At 53.7% G+C, this 21,319-nt stretch overlaps 1 protein-coding gene and 1 pseudogene across 1 annotated transcript; one reads left to right on the top strand and one right to left on the bottom strand.

Annotated features, from left to right (window-relative positions):
* Window positions 1–277: 277 nt before the first annotated feature.
* LOC141955354 (dynein axonemal assembly factor 19-like) lies at window positions 278–5,790 on the bottom strand (annotated as a pseudogene).
* Window positions 5,791–6,243: 453 nt separating this feature from the next.
* Window positions 6,244–20,239, top strand: LOC141955356 (116 kDa U5 small nuclear ribonucleoprotein component-like). The gene is made up of 15 exons (XM_074895198.1): window positions 6,244–6,440; window positions 7,288–7,453; window positions 7,947–8,025; window positions 10,329–10,404; window positions 10,672–10,737; window positions 10,987–11,022; window positions 12,360–12,456; window positions 13,531–13,622; window positions 14,101–14,267; window positions 15,303–15,427; window positions 17,060–17,123; window positions 17,489–17,579; window positions 17,963–18,098; window positions 18,391–18,518; window positions 19,484–20,239. The coding sequence occupies exons 1-15, from the start codon at window positions 6,336–6,338 to the stop codon at window positions 20,123–20,125; spliced, it is 2,070 nt and encodes a 689-aa protein (XP_074751299.1). The 5' UTR covers window positions 6,244–6,335; the 3' UTR covers window positions 20,126–20,239.
* The last annotated feature ends 1,080 nt before the right edge of the window (window positions 20,240–21,319 follow it).

The following is a 21,319-nucleotide window of genomic DNA, read 5'->3' as shown; positions in this document are numbered from 1 at the left end:
TACCTGGTTCGATCAGTCCCAGATTCACCACCCTGCACAGCACCTCCACCTCCATCAGCCCATTCTACCTCCAGCGGCTGCACGGATAAACACGAAGTGTCACTGGTTACATTTCTTAAATCCCCTCAGTGACAATGGTCAGTGATGACAAAGGGAAGGGATAATTTGGGGTCTGGTTTCTCCTCCAAAATACCAGCCAATTTTTTCTTTCCCTTGGTTGTTCTCCTCATCTAAGAGATTGTCACAGAGTTCTGTGAGGACACCCTGCCCCAGAGACCACAGCACAGTCCTCTCGGTAACTGACCTTTATTTGTGCAGAACTATTGCTCTGGGTGGCTCCCAGGAGCAGGGAAATGTACAGCAATGCTCCAGAAATAGCCCATTGCTCCGTTTCACACAATGATGCCAAAGCCAAGCGTCGAGCCTCTTTTCCACTCTGTCTCTGCACCACCCTGGTGCTTCTGCTCCTTCAGTTGACCCGGTAACATTTCCTCAGCTCCATCACTCTCCTGTCCTCCTCAACTTCCCTTTGCAAGCTGCTGTCCATGAGGGGGGCTTCCCTCTCTGCTCCACAGCCAGCTGGGCTGCTGGGATGGCCAGCGGTGCCGTAACCCCCACTCATGTTCCGCAGCTTCCTCAACAAATCCCTGCTGCTCTCCTTCTCGGACTCGCTCAGAAGATCCACGTTTAACCCGAAGCGCTTGGTGCCCGAAAGGCTCTGTAAGATCTGAAGGACGGCATCTCTGTCTTCGTGACAGATGTTCTCTGCCAGCACCGTAAGGAATTCACCCAGGAGGCCAAAGCCCAAATCAGCCTGAAAAATTCTGCCCAAGGCCTCCCCTCCGAGTTCAAGCAAAAACTGGTATTTTTCTCTTCCGCTTTTTAAGCATCTGCGCCAATCTCTGTAAAATTCGGCAGAGGTTCTGGGCAGTTGATCCAGTTACTGAAAGAAAAAATAGGAATCCAGTTCATTTTGGTTTGTTCCCACTTGAAAATTCGTATCCTCCCCCAGCCCCAAACAACCTGTGGATGTCACAAAGGACTGCAGAAAGCTTGTGAGGTGGCAAAACATGAAGACAAGAAATTCCAGGTTCCTCAAGCCCCCTAGAAACCAGAGAACTTTGGGGGAAAATAAGGGAAGAATGGATGAGACATGAAACCTGGTGCAGATGAACACAGAGCAGTAGTGGAGTAACCCCAACCCTGACCAGAACCAGACATGCTGCCCAGCCTGGACCCACCGTCACTGCTCGGGAAGGGGTCTCCTGGAGATCGGCGTAGTTCAGTGAAAACCTCTGCTCCACCTCGAGCACTGTGCGGCAAATCAAAGGAGTGAGGAGAAAAAAGACAGGAGATGTAAACCCCAGACAAGATGCAGATGGCCCTGACACACCGTCTCGTAACAGGCTGCATTGGCGGGGATCTGTGGCAGAGCTGGCACTGAAAGGGGGCACAAAGCTCCGCGTGGCACCTCCAGATAAAGGGAAATCCTGTTTTATACACGATGGAATTGAACTGCTGAACTCATCACCGCTGCCTTAACTGACGCACAGACTTGAAGGAGGGTTAAAATGTTTGGGCTTTTCCACAGAGAGCGAGGACAAGGCACAGCAACATCAGGCTGGGCCTAAACACAAACCGGAGCAGCTCCGCAGATCAGAGCCCAAGTACTAATGGGATTCAGAACAGAATTTGCTCTGGGCAGATCATTGCTCAGTCCACGAAAACACAAAGCTGCCTGGAAGAGCTGCAGAAAGATCTCATAATAAACAGGCCAGTGAAATTCGGTGTCAAAAAAACCCAGGAGAAACATCCCTGGGAAACATCCCCAGTTCCACGTCCAGTGGCCAGGACTCAGCAGCGTGGGCAGAGTCCACGGGAGGGGGCAGGACCGATGCCACTCAAACCACGAACGACCTGGGTAGAAAATGTTTAGTAACTGTTTCCCACAGCTGAAGAACTAAGGAACATCCAGGGAACTCATCAGGCAGCAGGTTTAAAACAAATCAGCACTTTTCCATATGATGCAGAACTAAACCATGGGGTGAGAGAGAACTGGCCACGCTCACAGCTCTGCGGTCTGTGGCGATTAAATGTGATGACCCAGATGCACGGCCCGGGCTCTCTGTCTCTAACTGCAGCCAGCTGGAAGAGTGCGGTCGAGGGAGGGCACTCTTCCCCAAGAATGTGGTACTGGCCACCAGCAGAGGTGGGGTACTGGGAGCTCTGGTCTGACACTGTGCAGCTGGTCTTAGATTCCCCAGGGCTGAAGCAGATTCTTCTTGGAGCAGCTGATGCAAGCTCTTGTCAGAAAGTAGGGGCCAGGAGTGACCCCTGTGGTTATCTAAACACCCACGTGCTTGGGGCCTTTGAGGGCTTGCTCACATGTAGAGATATTTAGGAAGAACTCTCGCCTTTTAAAATAATCCCCAAATTACTCCGGAGCAATTTTGATACGTGGACAAAGTCACAGGAAGTGTGTCCCTCACCTGGGGTATTTCCACGTCGCTGGCTTGCGGGGCCTTGGCACGGACTGCACAGGGATTCCACAGCACATTCCTCCTCTTACCCATCTTGTCCTTTTTCTCTAGAGGCTTCAGGTGTGATGCCAGCACGATGTTCCTGCAGGCAACAAGGGGATGGGATACTTGGCAACATCAAATAATGTGGGGCTTTGAGCTGCTTCTCTGAGGCAATTTCTGAGTTTAGGCCGTATGTATCATCCAGAGGGACCTGGACAGGCTGAAGGAGTGGACCTATGTGAACCTCATCAACTTCAACAGGGCCAAGCGCAACGTCCTGGGCCTGGGCTGGGGCAATCCCCACTACCAGAACAGACTCAGGGATGGAGGGACCGGGAGCAGCGCTGCAGAGAAGGACTTGGGGGTACTGGTGGCTGAAAGATTGACCATGACCTGGCAATGTGTGCCTGCAGCCCAGAAAGCCAACCGTGTCCTGGGCTTCACCCAGAGCAGCAGTGTGGCCAGCAGGTCAGGCGAGGGGATGCTGCCCCTCTGCTCCGCTCTTGTGAGACCCCCCTGGAGCCCTGCGTCCAGCTCTGGGGTCCCCAGCACAGGACAGACATGGACCTGTGGGAGCGGGGCCAGAGGCCACGGGAACGGTCTGAGGGCTGGGACAGCGCTGCTGCGGGGAGAGGCTGAGAGCTGGGGGTGCTCAGCCTGGAGAGGAGGAGGCTCGGGGAGACCTTACTGAGGCCTCTCAATGTATAGAAAGAGGCTTGTAGGAAAGTCGGAGAAAGACTTTTTACCAGGGCCTGCAGTGACAGGACAAGGGGCAACGGCTTTTAACTGACAGAGGGCAGGTTTAGACTGGACGTAAGGCAGGAATTCTTCCCTGTGAGGGGGGTGAGGCCCTGGCACAGGCTGCCCAGAGAAGCTGTGGCTGGCCCCTCCCTGGCAGGGTTCAAGGCCAGGTTGGACGGGGCTTTGGGCAACCTGGGCTAGTGGAAGGTGTCCCTGCCCAGGGCAGGGGGTGGCACTGGATGGGCTTTAAGGTCCCTTCCAACCCAAACCATCCTGTGATTCTGCGATTCTATCAAACAAGATGGGGATTCAAATGAGATCATGAAGCATCAGAGATGGGTCAGAGGAAAACAGAAGATTTTTCAAGCAGGGGGCACTTGACAGGCACATCCTCCTCACAAACTCAGTGTTAATCCAGTCGTCAGGACCAACGGGGCAGGAATTTCCCTGTAGGCTGCAAGCACCATGGTTCCTCCCCAGCACGGGGACTGGCTCGCTTCCCAGGAGCTGGGCATTTCCACCAACAGTTCCTCTAGAGCCAGAGCCTCGAGAACTGGCAGGATCTTGGGTCCTCCTGCCTTTTTCTTACGGTACACTGAATTTTCTGTGGCTTTGGGACTTCCAGAGGAAAGACCCTAAATTCTTACAGCAGCCAGGGACCGTTTGGCAGCTTGCAGCGTGCCGGGCAGGTACGTTCTGTGGATTCACTTGAATTGGGCATCTTATTACACTGACATCTGCAACGAACTACAGCAGCCCAGAGTCGGTGGCTCTGGTGGTTCCTCTCATCCCATGGGATGAATCCCTGCAGTTGGTCATCCCAGTAACGGGCAGGAGATCTCTGAAGGGGTCCAGCTCTCTGCTCCTGTGCTAGTGTGGGCTACACGAGCGAAGACACTGCCCCACAGAGAGAAGCTGCTCCGTTCCCTCCCTCAGATTACTTCTGCTGTTACCAATACACCGATAAAACAGCTTAAAATCCCTCAAAGATCCCTTTATAGGGACTGGCAAGAAAGTTGGGGGAGAAAAAAGCATTTTAAGGTGTTTTTCTGCCTTTCAGGGATCAGACGATATGACTGAGTGCAGACAGAGATGAAGCCGTGGATGGAATCTGATCCCCTATGTGTTTACCAAGGGGCGGTCAAAGTCCTTTGTAGGATCCACCCACAAACCTGTCTGTGGATGTTGAGGGACAGGGACTTCCCCAGACGGATCTAGAGGTGGATCCGGGACTTGGGTGGGTGTTGGGAGTGCCCTGCGCTGCTTCTGCGAGGCATCCCTGCCATCCCTGGGCCACACACCAGCTCCCAAACCACTTGGACAAAGCACTGACGGGTTTGGGAGCACGAACATGCCGGGCGGGGTGTGCGGGGACAGGCGTCACCCTCTGCTGCACCTCCACCATGGCACAGGGCGTGCGGGGAGGAGAGGGAGCGCCCGGCAGGCCGGCGGGGCTTGGGGGGTGGGTGTTGTGCCCGGGAACGGGGAGAGAGGACGACAGAGTGGCGGGAAGGGGACAGCGCGGGTCCCACTGCTGCTCCACAGCTTGGCCCCCGTGAGGACCTCCCCTGGAGCTGGCTGTTCGGGGCAGAACAGCTGAGATCTCACCCCACACACGTCAGCCTGATGATTTTAGGGGGGAAAATCCTAAACAAGGCTGAGTTTCTGTCCCACCCGGACCCTGTGTCACGGGGCTGTGGCCTTTTTGGGAATCCTAAAGCTGGGTTTGCTGCCCCGCCAAGCCAAGCTCGTGGTGACCCCGAGCAGAAAGCACAGATAATCAGCTCAACCCCCTCTCAGAGCAAAGTCTGAGCTCAAAACCCACCAGGGTCCCAGAACCGGAGCTCCAAAATAAAGAGCTCCAACCCCCCGCTGTGAGGCTGGAGCCCCCAGCACCAAGCAAGGCTTCGCTGTGGACGAAGCCCTTTGGGGTGGGGAAGCACCTGAAGCCGCCGCCCCGCCCCGGGCATCCCCCGTCGGACCTGAACTCCTCGTAGGAGGGGACGCGCTGGCGCACGGCCCGCAGCTTGGCCTCGTTCTCCCTCTCCCGCCTCTCGTCGGCCGCCACCGCCGCCCGCAGCTCCCGCTCCAGCGCCGCGGGGTCGAGGGCTCCGTCCGCCTCCATCCCGGCCCCGCCGCCAGGCAGGAGAGCGGGCGGGCGGCTCTGGGGACCCTCAGGGGACCCCGCTCCTGTCGTGACAGCCCTGCCGGGGCTGGCCTCAGAGACCCCCCTCCTGTCACAACAGTCCTGCCAGGACTGGCCCCGGGGACCCGCTCCCGTCGCGACACCCCCACTCGTATCGTGACAGGCCCGCCAGGGCTGGCCTTGGGGACTCCACTGCTATCGTGAGAGCCCTGCCGGGCCGCGCACGTGGATGGCAGCCGGGAACCTCACGCCGATCGCGACAGCCCCGCCGGGCCCCGACACGCCGCCGGCCCCCGGGGCCGCTCTCTCTGTCGCGACAGCCCCGCCGCCCCCCGCCGAGCTCCCGCCGCCGCGCGCGGCCGCTCCTCCCGTCGCCATAGCGACCGGGCACGGCCGGCGAGGCCCCAGCGCGGCTGCCCCGGCCGCGCCTGACAGAACCGGCCCCGCCGCCCCGCGCGGCCCCGCCGGCCCCGCGGCCACCGAAACCTCGCCGAGAGCGTCGGCGGCTTCGCCCGGCCCGCCCGGCCCTTCCCCCGCGGGCGCGGCGCTGACAGCGGGCACGGGGGATTCTGTCGCGACAGGCGGCGCGGGCAGCCCGGGGGCCTTCCGCGGCGGTGTCGGCGGCGCCGGCGGCGAGGGCAGCGCGGCGGGTGAGAGCGGGGCCGGGGCCGGGGGGCAGGCCCGGGGGTGCCGGGGAGGGGGCGGTGAAGACGGGGGGTGCTCGGCGGGCAGGGCGGGGCTCTCGGGGCGGTGCAGGGCTCCGGGGGGCGGCGGGCGGGCCTGGGGCGTCGCGCACGGTGCAGGCCGGGATCGGGGCCGGGAGTCCCGGTGCGGCGCAGTGCTGGGTGCGGGGGGTGGCTCGGGCAGATCCCTGAGTGCGTGGGGCGGAGTCTACAGCCTCCTGCGACCCCCTCCCCGCCCCCAGCATGGACACCGACCTGTACGACGAGTTTGGGAACTACATCGGGCCGGAGCTGGACTCGGACGATGACTACGACGAGTTGGGCAGAGAGTCTAAAGATCTGGATGAGGTGAGCGGTGCGGATGGGTGGAGGGGCAGCATCCTGAGGAGCTGGCACGGGCCTCGTCCTGCCCCGTAACCCCCACGGGAGCAGGGGCTGAGCACTGTGGTCGTCACAAGCTGCCGGTGATGGCTCTTCCCTGCTGGGTTCTGCTTTGCTGGTGCAATTTGACTCCTGAGGATCAGAGCGGATTTGGTTTTTAGAGGATTCTGTGTCTGTGATAAAGGGAAAGTTCCTCCTTGAATCATGGTTAGAACTGGGAGCTTCTGTAGCTCAGGCTGTATTTGGCTTTTTCTGTGTTCAGTCAGATGGAGGATCCGCAGCCAGTCAGTGAGGTCGTCAGGCCTTGAGTAACATGTGCTGGTGCTGCAGCAGTATTGCCAGGAGCTCGATTCCTCGGTGGTGGGGGCAGAGCAAGACTCCACAGACACCAGAGGGGAGTGGTGGGGGCAGGGCGGGCAGCAGAGGCTGCTGTACCACGGTGGAGAAAGCATCGTAGGGCTGGGGGAGCCCCTTCTACTTCCTGCAGTTTGTCTGTGTGTGCCCGGGTTGTGTTGTGCACGAGTGTGGTTCCGTTGTGGATAGGAGCAAGGGTCGGGAGTTGCTGCCTGTTGAGGTGTCTCTGCAAATCCTCTTGCTGTTCATTCTCAGCAGGAAGAGGTGTGTTGCTTACAGAGAGCACCTCTGGCAGCTGCTCTGCAGCTGGGTGTGAGGTTCCAGGACCGCGCTGGTGGTTCCCTGGCTGGGTCCGTAGCTCTTGTTCCACGTTCGATGCCAGGCCTGTACTTTGTGGTGTGACTGGTGTTTGCAAAGCACTTTGGTGCTGGCAGCAGCTAAATGTGAGAGTTGGTTGCAGCTTGAGGATGATGACGATGATGACGATATGGGGGACCACGACGAGGACCACCCTGGGATGGAGGTGGTGCTGCATGAGGATAAGAAATACTATCCCACCGCCGAGGAAGTCTACGGGCCTGAAGTGGAGACGATAGTGCAAGAGGAAGACACGCAGCCTCTCACTGGTAAGTGGTGATGAAGTTGGGTATGGAGGGAGGGGAAGGCTCTTAATGGATCCTTGGAAAAGGGAAAATAACATTCTCCTCTGTTCTCCCCGTTGTTTTTGATGTCCCTTTCGAGTTCCCTCTCAGCCCCAGGAACGTGTAGACTCTTGTTCGTTTAGTGGAGTGCAGATTCTGGCACTCGGGGTTATTACAACTGCCAAACTAGCTTCTGAAAAACAGATATCAGCAGATACTGGAAAGATATTTAAGGAGAAATGAAAATGCATGTAAGTCCTCTCATCTGATCCTTCTGTACTAGAGTAGAACAGTTCAGTTGGAAGGGACCTACAACGATCATCTGGTACAACTGCTTTTATAAAGAGTGAAGGGAATCTGTCAGCTTGAAAGCTGTGGTTTTGTCTGCACAAGTCCCTGTTTCCTCTGACCGTTTCTGAGCCTGCGGGGTTCAGGGTCTCTGGTAACAGTGTTTTATTGTTCTCTCTCTTGTTTTCAGAGCCTATTATTAAACCTGTGAAAACCAAGAAATTCTCTCTGATGGAACAGACGTTACCGGTCACTGTCTATGAGATGGAGTAAGTCCTGTGTAGGGGTTTTGAGCGTATACGCTGGCCCAAGCCATCTGTGCTGTAACCCCCTCCCTTTTTGTTGTGTACAGGCAAAGGTGGGGAGGCAGTGTGGTGTGTGCTGTGTGGGGGAGGCAGCTTCTGGGGGGCATTAGCTTTGTTTCTTACTGACACCAGCAACGGAACTGAGTGCAGCCGTTTCCCAGATTTTGAACCAAAAACAAGAGGAGGAAAATAAACGCTAACCACTTTACAAGTATTTTCCCTCCACAGTATGCAGCACAGTGCATAGTTTTTCTGAAACGGGATGTAAATCTTACCCCAACAGCTGATATAAAGCTTGGTAATTGGGATCCCTTGTGGGGCAGATTTGCTGAAGGCAAGTTTTTCTAACTGGCTCAAGAAATATTCATATGGCCAGTGTGTGGCACACCTCATGTTGGGGCATTTTGGGTTGATCCCAGTGACCGTTGCCTTACTGCTGTCCCAAGTTAATTCCCATCTATGCTGGAAGAGTTTTCAGAGGGAATTTCTGTGCTGCTGGTGTATGTAGGTCAGCGTAACGCTGCAGCTGAGCCGCACTCTGCTGCTCTTGATGGTGTCTCTGGCTGTGTCCTGCAGAGCAGCCCCTGGGACACCAGAGTTGGGGAAAACCTGGAAAAAAATCCAAACGAATTTAAAAGTCGGGTTATAGTATCTCATGGAACTTTAGTGAGGCATAAAACCCGTTGTGTACTGTCTCTGTTAAAAATACATAATCTTAGCATCGACGTCTACATTTTGTTGATGGTGGAAGGGCTCTTTATCCCTGCGTGTGTAGTGTTTTTGCATGTTGTCTTCTATTTGAGGATGAACAGATTGAGCTGCGTGAGTGTCCTGTTAGGCTCATCTTTCCATACGCCGTTTCGTGGCTAGTTTTAATAGTAGTCCTCAAGTGTAGATCCCAGAGCCAGATGCATTCCCTGTGTGCCAGACCCCCATGTGAGCAGTCCCTCTGGGTATCATCAAGGATCTTGTTATTTTCCAGCAACAGAATTTCCCTGGGGTTTGTATTCGTTGGTTACTTGGATGCCCAGGACCTTTTTGGAATGGCAGCTTCTCGAGGCTGTCCCCTGGTACTGTGTGTGCCGTGTCCATTCATGGGATCATTGAATTCCAGCTTGGAAGGGACCTCAAGGACCATGTGGTCCAACCTTTCCTGGCAAAAGCACAGCCTACGCAGTGGTAGTGGTAAGCACCCTGGTTGGACAGATTTTTGATCGAGCTCGGTACAACCCAAAGAGCCTGCTGGGTCTTATTTTTCTAGGCAGTCCGTGTTGCTCTTAGTCCATGCCCTGTACTCTTCATGATCTACCGCCTCCCTGATCCCCGTGATCCCGGATCTCTCTGCTCCTTCTGTCTGTAATGAATTGCTCTTTGTCCTGCTTGTTGATATAAATGGTTTGGATGGGGCTGAGAGAAATTCCTTGTGGGACTCAGCCAGAAACCTGCAAGCTTGGTATTGATTTCCCATTAAACCTTATTTTAAGACCGATAAGCAAGCTTTTAATCAGTATTATTATTGATTTTTGTATTTTTTAGCTCTTAATCAAAATGTTGTACGTTAAGAAGTCTACTGCATCAGTGAAAATTAAATCTTTTTAAACAGGAGATTATTTGACAGCACTTATCTTCTGCAGGCCCGTAGCAATGGATACGTGTTTTATAGCCTCCCATTACTGTTTAGGGAAGTTGGTAATTTAGGACCTCAGTTATATTCTGGCCAGGTTCCATGCAGAAGGGATCGGGCCATCATTACCCAGCTCAGTTGCTGATTCTAAAACCATGTAAATTCCATTGCTGTTTCCTTGAGGCCCTGGGAACATCACTGTTTTAAGACCTGAAAATCAGAACTAATGGTCTGCGGGTCCCCATGGCCGCCTCTTCAAACTGTGTGGGGTGTGTGTTATCCAGCTCTGTGATTTACTTGAGTGCCTGCCACTATTTGAGTGGAAGGATTTCATCGTCTGAGTACATGGATGTGACTTTTGCTCTAATACTGACTAGAAGAGAAGAAAAATATTCAATAATATTCCATCGCTGGCAGTTTTACCAGCTCCGTATTCTCCCACCCACTGACATCTGTCTAGGACTCCAACTCTCTTGTCCTCCCCATCTGGAAAGTGGGATTCTTCCTCCGCAGGGCATTGGCAGAATGAGAGTTTGGAGAGGATTCAGGGGGCACCTTGGATAGACAGTGTAGCTGAAACGGCACCTACTTTTCTTAGGCACAGCAGAAGCCTCCAACAGTCTTTTGTGTTTCATTCCTGCAGTTTCCTGGCAGATCTGATGGACAACTCGGAGCTAATTCGAAATGTGACTCTGTGTGGGCACCTTCACCACGGCAAGGTAGTGTGAATATCCCACATCTATCGGGTAGTAGTAATGATCTGTTTGTTGCCTCCTTTTACCGTTGCTCCTGAGCCCTCGACCTCTCCAGCAGCAGTCTCTTTCTGCTCCTCTTGCTAATGCTTATTTGTGGGTTTTCTTTCAGCCACGTGGAAAGAATAACGTGCCCAACGTTCTCTGTACAGCTACTGGAGGGATGGGATTGTATTTGTCTTTCTCTGTCTGAACGTAGTCCCTTCCTTTCTCTTGTGCTCTGATGTTTTTCAGACTTGTTTTGTTGACTGCCTGATAGAACAGACACACCCAGAAATCCGGAAGCGCTACGACCAGGACGTAAGTGAGCTTTTGGAGTATTCTGCCCTGGGGAACGTGGGTTGGATTTTACACTTGGAGCGTGACTGTACGTGTGGAAAATGCAGTTTTAGTGATTAGAACGTAGGATTGGAAATCCAGAGCTCAGTCCTGATTCTGTCTCTGTCATTCACCTGCCACCTGAACCATCTGTAAAGAGTTATGGTGTCCTGCTTCAAACTTAATATTTGATACCAAATGTGACATTCTGACTCTTGTTTTGTCTTTCAGCTTTGTTACACTGATATATTGTTCACTGAGCAAGAGGTGAGTGAGTCTTGTAGAACACGCAGTGATTTTTATCCAGCTATCTCATGCTTTACTCACAGTTACTTACTGTAGGCAGTTTCCTGTTCCATTTTAACATCTTTTTGTGCCTTCTGCATTTTGACCTGTTGGAGCGGGTTCAAAGGAGGCCACAAAGATGGTCAGGGGGCCGGAGCACCTCTCCTGTGAGGAGGGGCTGAGAGAGTTGGGGGGTTCAGCTGGAGAAGAGAAGGCTCCGGGGAGACCTTAGAGCGGCCTCGCAGGGCTGAAAGGGGCTGCGGGAAAGGGGGGAGGGACTCTTGATCCAGAGGTGTAAGGATAGGATGAGGGGTAAGTTTTAAACTGACAGAGGGCAGATTCAGATGAGATCTAAGGAAGAAATTCTCCCCTGGGAGGGGGGTGAGGCCCTGGCACAGGCTGCCCAGAGCAGCTGTGGCTGCCCCCTCCCTGGCAGGGTTCAAGGCCAGGTTGGACGGGGCTTTGGGCAACCTGGGCTAGTGGAAGGTGTCCCTGCCTGGGGCACAGGGTGGCACTGGATGGGCTTTAAGGTCCCTTCCAACCCAAACTATTCTGTGATTCTGTGATAGTTTTTTTATCAATAAAATGATCTGCTCCTCTTGTTTCCCTCAGTAAGATCCTTGGTCCAACGTTCTTCCATTTCCTGCAACCCTCATGTCCATGTTTGATTTTATTTAGCTGAGATGATAACCTGCGTCATGATGAAAATCTGCACCACAGTTATTCCAGCATATGAGTAACTCCTGTTTTCTTTGAGGGAAAGAAGTGGAAGGGTTTTGCAGTAATGATGGATGGGGAGAAAAACTGATTTCAGAATGAACATATTTGTCCTCTGTTTCCTTTGATGGGAACTCTTAGCTGGGAGCTCTGACTCCTTGTGGTTGGGTGGGAATGGGAATCTGATTTTGTCCTACTCGTTAAATATTGTCGTGACCAGAACAGTCCTGTGAAGTGTTTCTTTCTCTTCATCTTAATGCTCTACTCTATACTCTGGGTGATCAAACCTTCTGCTTTGAGGTATAACTTGAGAGTAGCAGAAGGGCAAAGGCACAGAAGAACACGTGTCTTCTGTCTCGGGTGTTGCAGTTCCTCAGGTGAGACGAGGCGTGGATTGTGCAGTGGGAGCTCACCAGTCTGAGCCAGTATGGATGGAGGAGCTGAGCTGGATACTGCAGCAATCTGAGGTTGTTACTCCCTCCCTGGGAGTAACAGGATGTCCTGAGTGGATGTTTACTTCTTTCCGTCTTCCTCATTTTTCTTTGGTCACCTTGCTGAAGTATTTTTGTTGTAACTGATAATGCTGGTTTCCTGTCTTTCAGAGGGGAGTAGGCATCAAGAGCACACCAGTGACTATTGTTCTGCCCGACACCAAAGGAAAGTCTTTTCTGTTCAACATCATTGACACTCCAGGTGATTGTGTAATCCTGAAAATCCTGTTTTGGGATGCACTTAGCTGAAGGCAGGGTGATGTGTGGGGCAGATCTGTGACCGTGTGAACCAAGATTTCTCTCATTAACCAACCTCTGTGTTCTCTGGCTGGTGCTGCTGACAGGAGCAGAGCAGTACAAGCACATGCAGTGATGGTTAATGAGGGCATTCAGAGAGCTTTGGTGTTGGATTGCAGGGGATTGGGTAGCATTGGCTCTCAGAAAAACAAAGAATCTACCCCCTGAAACCGCACTGATTCATCTGGAAATGGCACCCAGGTGCATGCAGCCCTGGGAAGTTTTCTTGTGCAAAAACGCATGTTTTGTTTTGTGGGTTTTGTAGACGATTCCAGCCTAGTCCTGAGCCTTTAGCTAAATTCTTTCTTCTGAAATCACTTCCAGAAGTAACAACTCTGCAGCTGGCTTCTAGTCAGGCTTGTGTTTCTGATTAGGAGGCCTAATTACGGGCTAATGGGGCTGCAGATGTGTTTCACTCAGGTGTATGAGGAGCACATGTAGAATTGGATTTTCCAGGTGACACCTTGCCCAGTGGGGGCCGTGCTTTTCTCAAATGCTGTTGCCCCACCGTGAGACTCTAAGCAAGTTCCCTCAAGCCTCTGACAAGCTTCTGTGAGGGGAACATAATCACAGATCAACTTGTTGTAAGAAACTAAGGCCAAACTTTAGGAACGAGGGTCTTGGGACACATCTGTTGAGTTACAGCGCGAGATGAGGGAGGTTAGAGCGCAGGAGGAGGCTGGAGGGAGAGGCATCTGTTGTTCTTTGGTGAGAAGTAATCTTCCTCCTTTTCCTGAAGTACTTGCACAGAGCTGTGAGAAAAACAGTAACAAATGTGAGGAAAAGTGCCTGTTAAATGAGTTGTTGTGTTTATTCTCAAAAAATAGCATTAAAGCTGAAGCAGATCCCTCTGCGGAGCTCTGGCAGCTGCTCCCGGGTCCCTGTCTGAGGAGGAAGCCGTCTGTGTTCTGCCTCGCTGCTGCGGAGCAGGGGACGGCTTTCCACCCTCTGTGCTGCTGGTGTCAGGGCTGACTCTGGTTCTCAGCACCATTTTGTGTTGTCAGTTTTTCTGACGAGGTGACAGCTGGCCTTCGTATTTCGGATGGCGTTGTACTTTTCATTGATGCAGCCGAGGGGGTGAGTGCCACGTTCTCTCTCCTAGGGGTTAACTTCAAAACCTCTTCCTCTGGAGGGTTTGATCCTGCCTGAAGTGAAGGCCTGGCCCTCAGCTTTGCGGGGTGAAGGATTTTTGAAGGACAGGTGGGGAAGTGAGAGTGTTTTCCAGGCAAAACAGGGAGTCAGGCCTCTGGCTTGTGTGTCCAGGGCTGACGTGATGCGTGTGCCCTGTGGGCTGATTATCTAACTTGTTTGCCTCTCCATCCTCATGGTACCTAAAATTGAGCAGGTTATGTATATCCGAGATGTCCCTGGGGTAGGATTTAGGAATTCAGTTGGGTCAGCACCTACTTCTAAATTTCAGGAGGATTAGCTGATGGCTGAGCTCCTACAGAGTTGCAGCCCTGTGCGTAAGGGTCGTTGGTTTGTCTGTCACGCCCCAGAGAGCATTTTGTGGAGGGCTTTCACCGGGGGTGTTTGTGCTCGTGATTCCCTGCAGGTGATGCTGAACACGGAGAGGCTGATCAAGCACGCGGTGCAGGAAAGGCTGGCAGTGACTGTGTGCATCAACAAGATAGACCGACTGATCCTGGAGCTGAAACTGCCCCCTACAGATGCTTATTACAAACTCAGACATATCGTGGATGAAGTTAACGGTCTGATCAGGTATTGGGGCGATGTGTCGTTGGTGCTCGCTGTCCCTGCTCTATTTCGGGTGCTTCCCTCTGTGAGCCCTGTGGATGCCTAAAAACTAATGAGTTTGTTTCTTGATAGAAAATGGGGTGGGAAGAACTGCTGGGAATTCATCTCAGCAATATATTGAGTTAGGCAGGCTTGACTCTTCCTGACACGTTTCATGGGATCAGCTCTTTTTTTCCCCATTAAAAAGTGGGGAAAGTGGCTGTATGACCAGAGCAGGGAACTTCTGTGCTCCCAGATGTCTCAAATGTGCTGAAATTGTCCGGGCTGTATCCCAAATTACAGGTTGAGATGTCTCAAAGCTCTAAAACACCTGTTAAAAAACCAATGGGAACTCGTCCCAACCCCTGAGCAGAGGCTCTGGTGCTGGTGGGGTCAAATCTCCCTGCAAGACCCTGCTCAGAGAAGGGAGGGACATCTTCTCCAGCTTTCACAGCAGCAGTGCATTGTTTCTGTGGGTTCTTCTGCATCCAGGTGATCTTCTTAACAGCATTCTGCCCTTGGAGTGGGTGTGAATTTGCACACAAGCTCCCCTGCCTGTCTCTGTTCAGTTGCTGCAGGCAGCTTGGAGCAGGGTAGTTTCTCCTGTCCAGCATGCTTGTGAGTCCGTTAGAACTGTTTCAGTTCAGTTCTATCCCTCCTACATTATTTGCCTTGTATTATCTTTTCCCTTTGCTTAGTTGACCAACTTTGCTGCCTTTTTTTAGGGGAGGAAAAACTCCACCTGACAAAAAATACAAAGCACTTGTGCTGATTAACTTTAGTTCTAGATCTTGAAATATTTCTTTGCAGACTGATGCTTTACAGTTAGTAGTCATAAAATGATTCTGACCCTGAAACGTTGATGGCAAGCACGCTGCAGCCCGTTTTAAGATGCTATTTGGCAATCACTTGCCTATCACATACTGCTGTTTGGTGTGGGAAGTAGATTTAAGTGTCTTCTGTGGTTCATAGCACTGATTTTATTTTTTTTTCTTGTCTCTACAAACTGTCTCCTCTCAGCATGTATTCCACCGATGAGAACCTCGTTCTGTCTCCCCTTCTGGGGAACGTGTGTTTCTCCAGTTCACAGTACAGCATCTGCTTCACGCTGGGATCTTTTGCAAAGATTTATGCAGACACATATGGTGAGGATTATCCAGAAACCTTGTACACTTTAACATCTCATTTCCTAACCTTTTTTGTTGAGGCTTTCTGAGCCGTTCAGCTTTGCCTTTCACTGCACATGTATGGGCAGTGTGCGTGTTCTTGAATTTCAGAGCGTTGAGAGGTGCTGCAGCCCTGGGCCCTGGGTCGTAAAGAGCAAAAATAGTTCTGACTTGTTTTTAGCTAGATAGTCTCTCCTGATAAATGTTTATTGAGCCAGAAGCCAACATGTGATACGTACGCTTAATCAGAAAAACCAAGTCCTGCTGTGGCAGTTGAAGGCAAGTGTATGTGTTGTGCTTTGCCTCCTTATCACAACAGCTCAGGAGCGAAGCAGTTAAGTTCTGCCTGGCTTTTTGCGAGTCTCCAGAGTCTGAGACTCAGCTGCAGCCAGGCACGAGCTTGGCCCACAAGGTTTTGCACTCTTGCCCTCTTTCTTTTTTAAGAAAGTGCCTTTTCCTGCCTTTGATTTAATTTTCTGTTCCCCAGGTGCCCGCTCAAGGCAATCTGCCACTTGTACAAGCGGGCCTTTTGCTGGCATTAGCCAGCTGTACAGCCAAGGCTTTTGAAGTCTCACGCTGGGGAGTTGGGGGTGATCTGTAGGAGCCGTGAGCAGGGGAGGAAGGATGTTGTAAAGCAGCTGGCCCAGCTCTTGCAGAGAAGTTAGCCAGAGGGAGGGTGAAGTTGTAGAGGTCAGGGACTGAGGTGTCAGACTGTCGTGCGTCCTGGTGAGTTTGGAGAAATAAATGAGCTGCCTGGGCGTCCCAGCGTTAACTCTGTGCCTCTAGGCTGATCCCCCTTCTTCGGGGGAGCGCTGCAGATGCAGGCAGGGGTGGTGGGAGATGTCATCCACGTGGGGCAGACATGAGCTGAGCGGTACTTGGAGTCGGTAATACTCGATTGTGGCCACCAGGGATTTTATGTGCAGCCACCGTACTTCAACTAACATGAGTTATAGTAGTTTAACTGTCAAAACCGCAGCCACCGTGAAATTTCTTATGCTTGCACATCTGCCCACAGCAAAAGCTTGTTTGGAAACTACTGTAAATTATCACCGCTGCCTTATTATTTGTAAATTCACCGTGACAGCCAAGCACTCCACCGTTCCTTCGGCACTTGGGTGTGTGGCTGTGCTCTTAGTGCATCAGCTGAAAAAGAGAAAAGAACTTGGAGATGTTCAGCAAGGCAGAAAATGCTTGCGATCAGCCTGCGGGGTGTGAGCCATCCCAGTACCTTGGCACTACAGCGTCAGGTTGCAGCGTTAACGTTTGGAGAAGGCAGCAGATGTAACTGAGTTCCTGCAGTGTGGCGTCTGGCAGGGCAGCTCTTCTCCGCTTTAACCTTGTGTGTAATTGAGGGAGTTGAAATGTCCCTGAGAAGCAAGTCTGTGACCCCACAGTGTACCTGGGCTGCTGGTGTCGTCCTCAGCGGACTGTTTCCTGCCCCCTCTCTGCCTGTTCTCCCCAGGTCAGGGCTTAACCATTCCAAATTGGGACCAAGCATCGATCTATTAAATCTTCAGGGTTGTTTTAAAGCCAAAACCTAAAGATTTTCAAGGTGAGATAAATGCAGTGACTCTGAGAGACTTTTGTCATTTTGCTTTTTCCCTGTAGGAGGTATCAGTTATCAGGAGTTTGCGAAGCGGCTGTGGGGTGACATCTACTTCAACCCGAAGACGTAAGAAGCCTGTTTAAACATCTGTTTAGGTTGTTCTCTCTTTTTGCTGTAAAATGTGGACTGGGCGACCACCCGAGGTCCCTTCCAACCTGAGTTGTCCCGTGATCCTGTGATGGGCTCGTATCTGGGAGGGGTTGGGTCAGGCCTCCTGCTTGGTGTGAATTCGTGTGGTCCATCCCGAATCTCACAGCAGGGACAGAGCCTCCTCTGGCCTTCGCGTGGAGTCGGCACGACTCCTGTGTGACAGCTTCCCGGAGGCTTGGGAGGGAGAAGGAGATAACCTGGGAAGAGCAGAGGCTGTGTTTGCCGTCGGGGTGCTTGCAGGCTGCAGATGCTCTTCATGTCTCTTCTTTGGTCTCCCATAGCCGCAAGTTCACCAAAAAGGCCCCAACGAGCAGTTCCCAGCGCAGTTTCGTGGAGTTCATTCTGGAGCCCCTGTACAAGATCTTGGCTCAGGTATGTGGGGGTTCATTCTCCTTCCCACAGTTGCAGGTAGGAGCAGCCAAGGGCTGAACACTACCCGGTGGTGTCTGGTGCCTGTGGGACTCGCCTGTCCCATCCTGCGGTGGGATCTCCACAGACGGTGAGCCACTGCTTAACAGCTGCTCCTTGCAAATCTAGCCCTCTGTTTGCACAGTTAATAGAACTGCCTTTGCTCTTTCTAGTGTGCTCTAACATCAGCCAAGGGATAATGTGAAGCAGCCGCCAGTTCTCCTTTGAGCTCTAAACCAGAGCAGGTCAAGAGCCCTGAGGGCGATGGCTGGTGTGTGGAGCTGCACCTGGGAGTTACTGGCCTGGACCCCACAGCAAAGCTGAGAGTGGTGCTGCTTGTCTTGCAGGTGGTGGGGGACGTGGACACGACCCTGCCCAGGACACTGGATGAACTTGGCATCCACCTGACCAAAGAGGAATTGAAACTGAACATTCGGCCTCTCCTGCGGCTTGTCTGCAAGAAGTTCTTTGGGGAATTCACAGGTAAATGTTGTTTGTCTTCCCCTCCGTGGTTTTCGCAGTACCCCGGTCTGACATGAGCAGAGTTAAGGGCTGTATTAGAGCCATGGAGTGCTCACTTGCACAGCTCCCTTCTCAGCTTTCCAGATATAAAATACTAAACCTTTTGCCCAATGGACAGCTGGAGACATGGCTCGCATCTTCCCCATTGCTGTGGGGGTGCTGCAGTAGGAATGGCTTTGCCCCGTGTTTATTGGAGCCTGTTTCTTTCCTCTGCACTGCTTAATCCTGTTCTCATGAAGTATTACTCTTCCAGGCTTTGTGGACATGTGTGTGCAGCATATCCCCTCCCCAAAGGTGGGAGCCAAGACGAAAATCGAGCACACCTACACTGGTGGCGTCGACTCTGACCTCGGGGAGGCCATGAGTGAATGTGACCCTGACGTAAGGAAACTCTTCTGCTTGGCTCTGAGTGTCCAGAAGCGGGCAAATACGCTCCTCTCGCTGCCTTGACAGGGCAGCTGCCTCCTAGACAGCCATCTGCACAGATTTGACTTCTAGCATTTTGAAAGCTCTCATCCGATACTGAAACAAATCTCTTCACTTGGAGAAACTTGAGCTGCCTGCCAGGGCAGCCCTTGAGAGAGAGAATTGTTTGACAGTGTTCGGGGAGGAACAGGACTAGGTCAGGACTTCAGAGCACGTGGGAACTGCAGGGTGATTTTGTGTCCTTTTGCTGCCTTTTTGTCCCTTTCCCTTGAAGTTTGTTTCTCTCTCCAAAGTCTGAGAAAGCTGATCTGAACTGTGCTGATAAAAATAACCCCACGTTAGTTAGTCAGCACCTTTCCTATCAAAGCCTTGCAAAAACCTTCCTCCTCCAACAGCTTGTACTGAGCTGTCATTCAGAGCTGTCTAGAGCCACCAACGCCAGCCAGCAGCTAGTGAGGAATTTGCCTGTGACTTTTGCTCTGATGTCTGGAGAGAAAACGAATCTCTTCTGGTAACGGGTTGTGATTACCCACCTGAAACTATACAGTGGTGACTGTCACCAGCTCACCGGTTGTGGAGTGACGTGAGAGCTGTGATCCCTGGAGGCTCGGGTCCTCTGCCCTGAGCTGCTTTGCAGGCCAGCAGGTGACATTTCCTCTCCTGGTCTTGTCCCAGCCACGATTTACTGCTCCCCAAGAGGAGGGAGAGAAGCTCCAGAAGAGTCCAGCAAAGTCGTTCCAGGGGTCTCCGTACAGGGCAGGGAGATGTAAGGCTTTCAGGGAAAGGAAATGAAGGGCTTGGCAAGTCAACAGAAGTATTTCTAAATTCCAGCCTGTTAATCCCTTTCTATCCACGAGTCCTGCCAGGTCGGTGTTTCTCGACTGTATTTTGAAAGAGGCTTATTTCCCTTTCCTGGAAAGGGGCCGCTGATGTGTCACACCACGAAAATGTACAGCACGGACGACGGCGTTCAGTTCCACGCCTTTGGCAGAGTGCTCAGCGGGACCATCCACGCTGGGCAGCCAGCTCTCGCAGCGGGAGCCCCGGCCCTGCCTGCGCGGGCTGGGAATTTTCCGCAGCAGCGGCTCTTCCCTGGGAACGGGGGCTGTGCGCGGCCGGACCCTGACCCCCAGCCCCTTCCGAGCGGCTGGAATTTCCCCCGCTGCCAGCAGTGGCCCTTTGTCGGGTGCGGGGTGCCCAGGGGCCGCGCCCACCCGGGCTGTGGAGCGGGTAAACTGAGGCCCGCCGGCACGCGGAACCGCTCCCGAGGGCAGCGGGTGCTGGGGTCTCCGTCCTTGGCACGAGTTCATCGGGGCTCAGCACCGGGACGTGCCGAGGGGGCACCAGCAGTGAGTGGGGCTGTGCTGACCCCTCCGTCGTCCCCGTCTCTCCCCAGCCCCCGGGACTGGGCACGGGCTCCCCGTGTCCCTGTCCCCATCGCGCTCCCGGCGTCCCCATCCCCCGTTCTGCTCCCCGGGCCCTCAGACTTGTCCTGCTCCCCGTATTCCCACCCCCTTCCCACTGTCCCTGTCCCCATCCCGCTCCCCGGGCCCCCGTCCTGATGTCCCCACCCCACTCTGCTTTCCGTGTCCCTGTCCCCGCCCCTGTCCCTGTCCTGCTCCCACTGTCCGTGTGTCCCCCCCCCGCTCTCAGTCTCCGTCCCCGTCCTGTTCCGGAGGGGACCCAGCTCCGCCGCTCCCCGCGGCCATCGCAGGTGTCACCGCACGTGTCCCTCTGGCCCGGGCCGTTCCCCCCCCGATTCCAGGGCCCCACGCGTGACCCCGCCCGTGTAACCGCCCCCCCCAGCCCCCGTCCCCGCCGGCACGGGCCGCCCGCCTTTGCGCATGCGCCCCCCGCCCGGGCCCGGCGGCCCCGCCGCGGCGGCGCGTGTGGGGAGGGGGCGGCCCCGAGCGGGAGCGGGGCCGAGGCGGCCGCGGGCGCTGAGCGGACCGGGCCGCGGCGGGCTGGGGAGAGACGGGCCCCTGGCGGCGCGGAGCGAATGCGCAGGCTGCTCCGCGTCCGTCCTCCTCCCTCCGGTCGGCGGCAAAAGCTCCTCACGAGTGCGGTCCTGAGGATTAACGCTGAGGCGGAGAGGTCTGGCTGCAGGGATTTCCCGTGTGTCGGTGCAGCTGGGACCCGCCGTGGCCCGGGGCTTCCGACCAGGCTGCGGCCGAGGAGGCGGCGAGGTGAGGGGCTGAGGGCGCGGAGCAGAAGCCCAGGTGAGCTGGGGTGGGTGCTGTGCTGCGAGCAGGCTGCTGCTCCGGGCCGGCTCTGCCGGCGGGGGGCTCTGCCCTGGGAGTGTTTCTGTGGCTCCTTGTAAGCAAACGATCCCTTTGCCGTGTATCTCTTGAGAAGCGGTACCTTGGCTGACGTTTCTGGGTTGGAATGGCCAAGGATGGGGCAAAACCGAGCAAGGAGCGTCATTTCGTACGTGTGACACGTAGGTCGAGGGTTTGCGTTTACATCACACGAAACTTGTCTCTGTTTTTTCAACTGTGTTGAAAACGTGTTCAGCTGCTGTTTGCTGAGGCTGCGTGAGTTCATCACCCAGTTTCTCATCCTGGCATTGGCTTTTAAAACTGGATTTATCAAGTTTTAGATCAGTTTAAATCGAGAAAAGTATTAAAAAAATCTTAATGACTGGCCGTACCCTTGTCAGAGGGGCTACCTTTAGTAATTTTAAGACCAGAATCGCAAGTTTGTGTTAACCACTGATGCAGCGGACTATTGAATTATTGCTAATAGACAATATTTTA

Source organism: Athene noctua, unplaced genomic scaffold (genome assembly GCF_965140245.1).
Source record: "Athene noctua unplaced genomic scaffold, bAthNoc1.hap1.1 HAP1_HAP1_scaffold_159, whole genome shotgun sequence".
In the NCBI taxonomy this organism is placed as follows: Eukaryota; Metazoa; Chordata; class Aves; order Strigiformes; family Strigidae; genus Athene; species Athene noctua.
Note: the sequence above shows the minus strand (reverse complement) of the source record. Positions and strands in the feature narration are given on the sequence as shown.

What these genes read in the sequence shown, in the direction of transcription:
- LOC141955356 (XM_074895198.1), top strand. Translation starts at nt 6,336, where the DNA reads ATGGACACCGACCTGTACGACGAGTTTGGGAACTACATCGGGCCGGAG. An exon ending in CATTGACACTCCAGGTGATT is followed by an intron (nt 12,457 to 13,530) that starts GTGTAATCCTGA and finishes TCTGGTTCTCAG; the next exon opens with CACCATTTTGTGTTGTCAGT. An exon ending in TCATTGATGCAGCCGAGGGG is followed by an intron (nt 13,623 to 14,100) that starts GTGAGTGCCACG and finishes GATTCCCTGCAG; the next exon opens with GTGATGCTGAACACGGAGAG.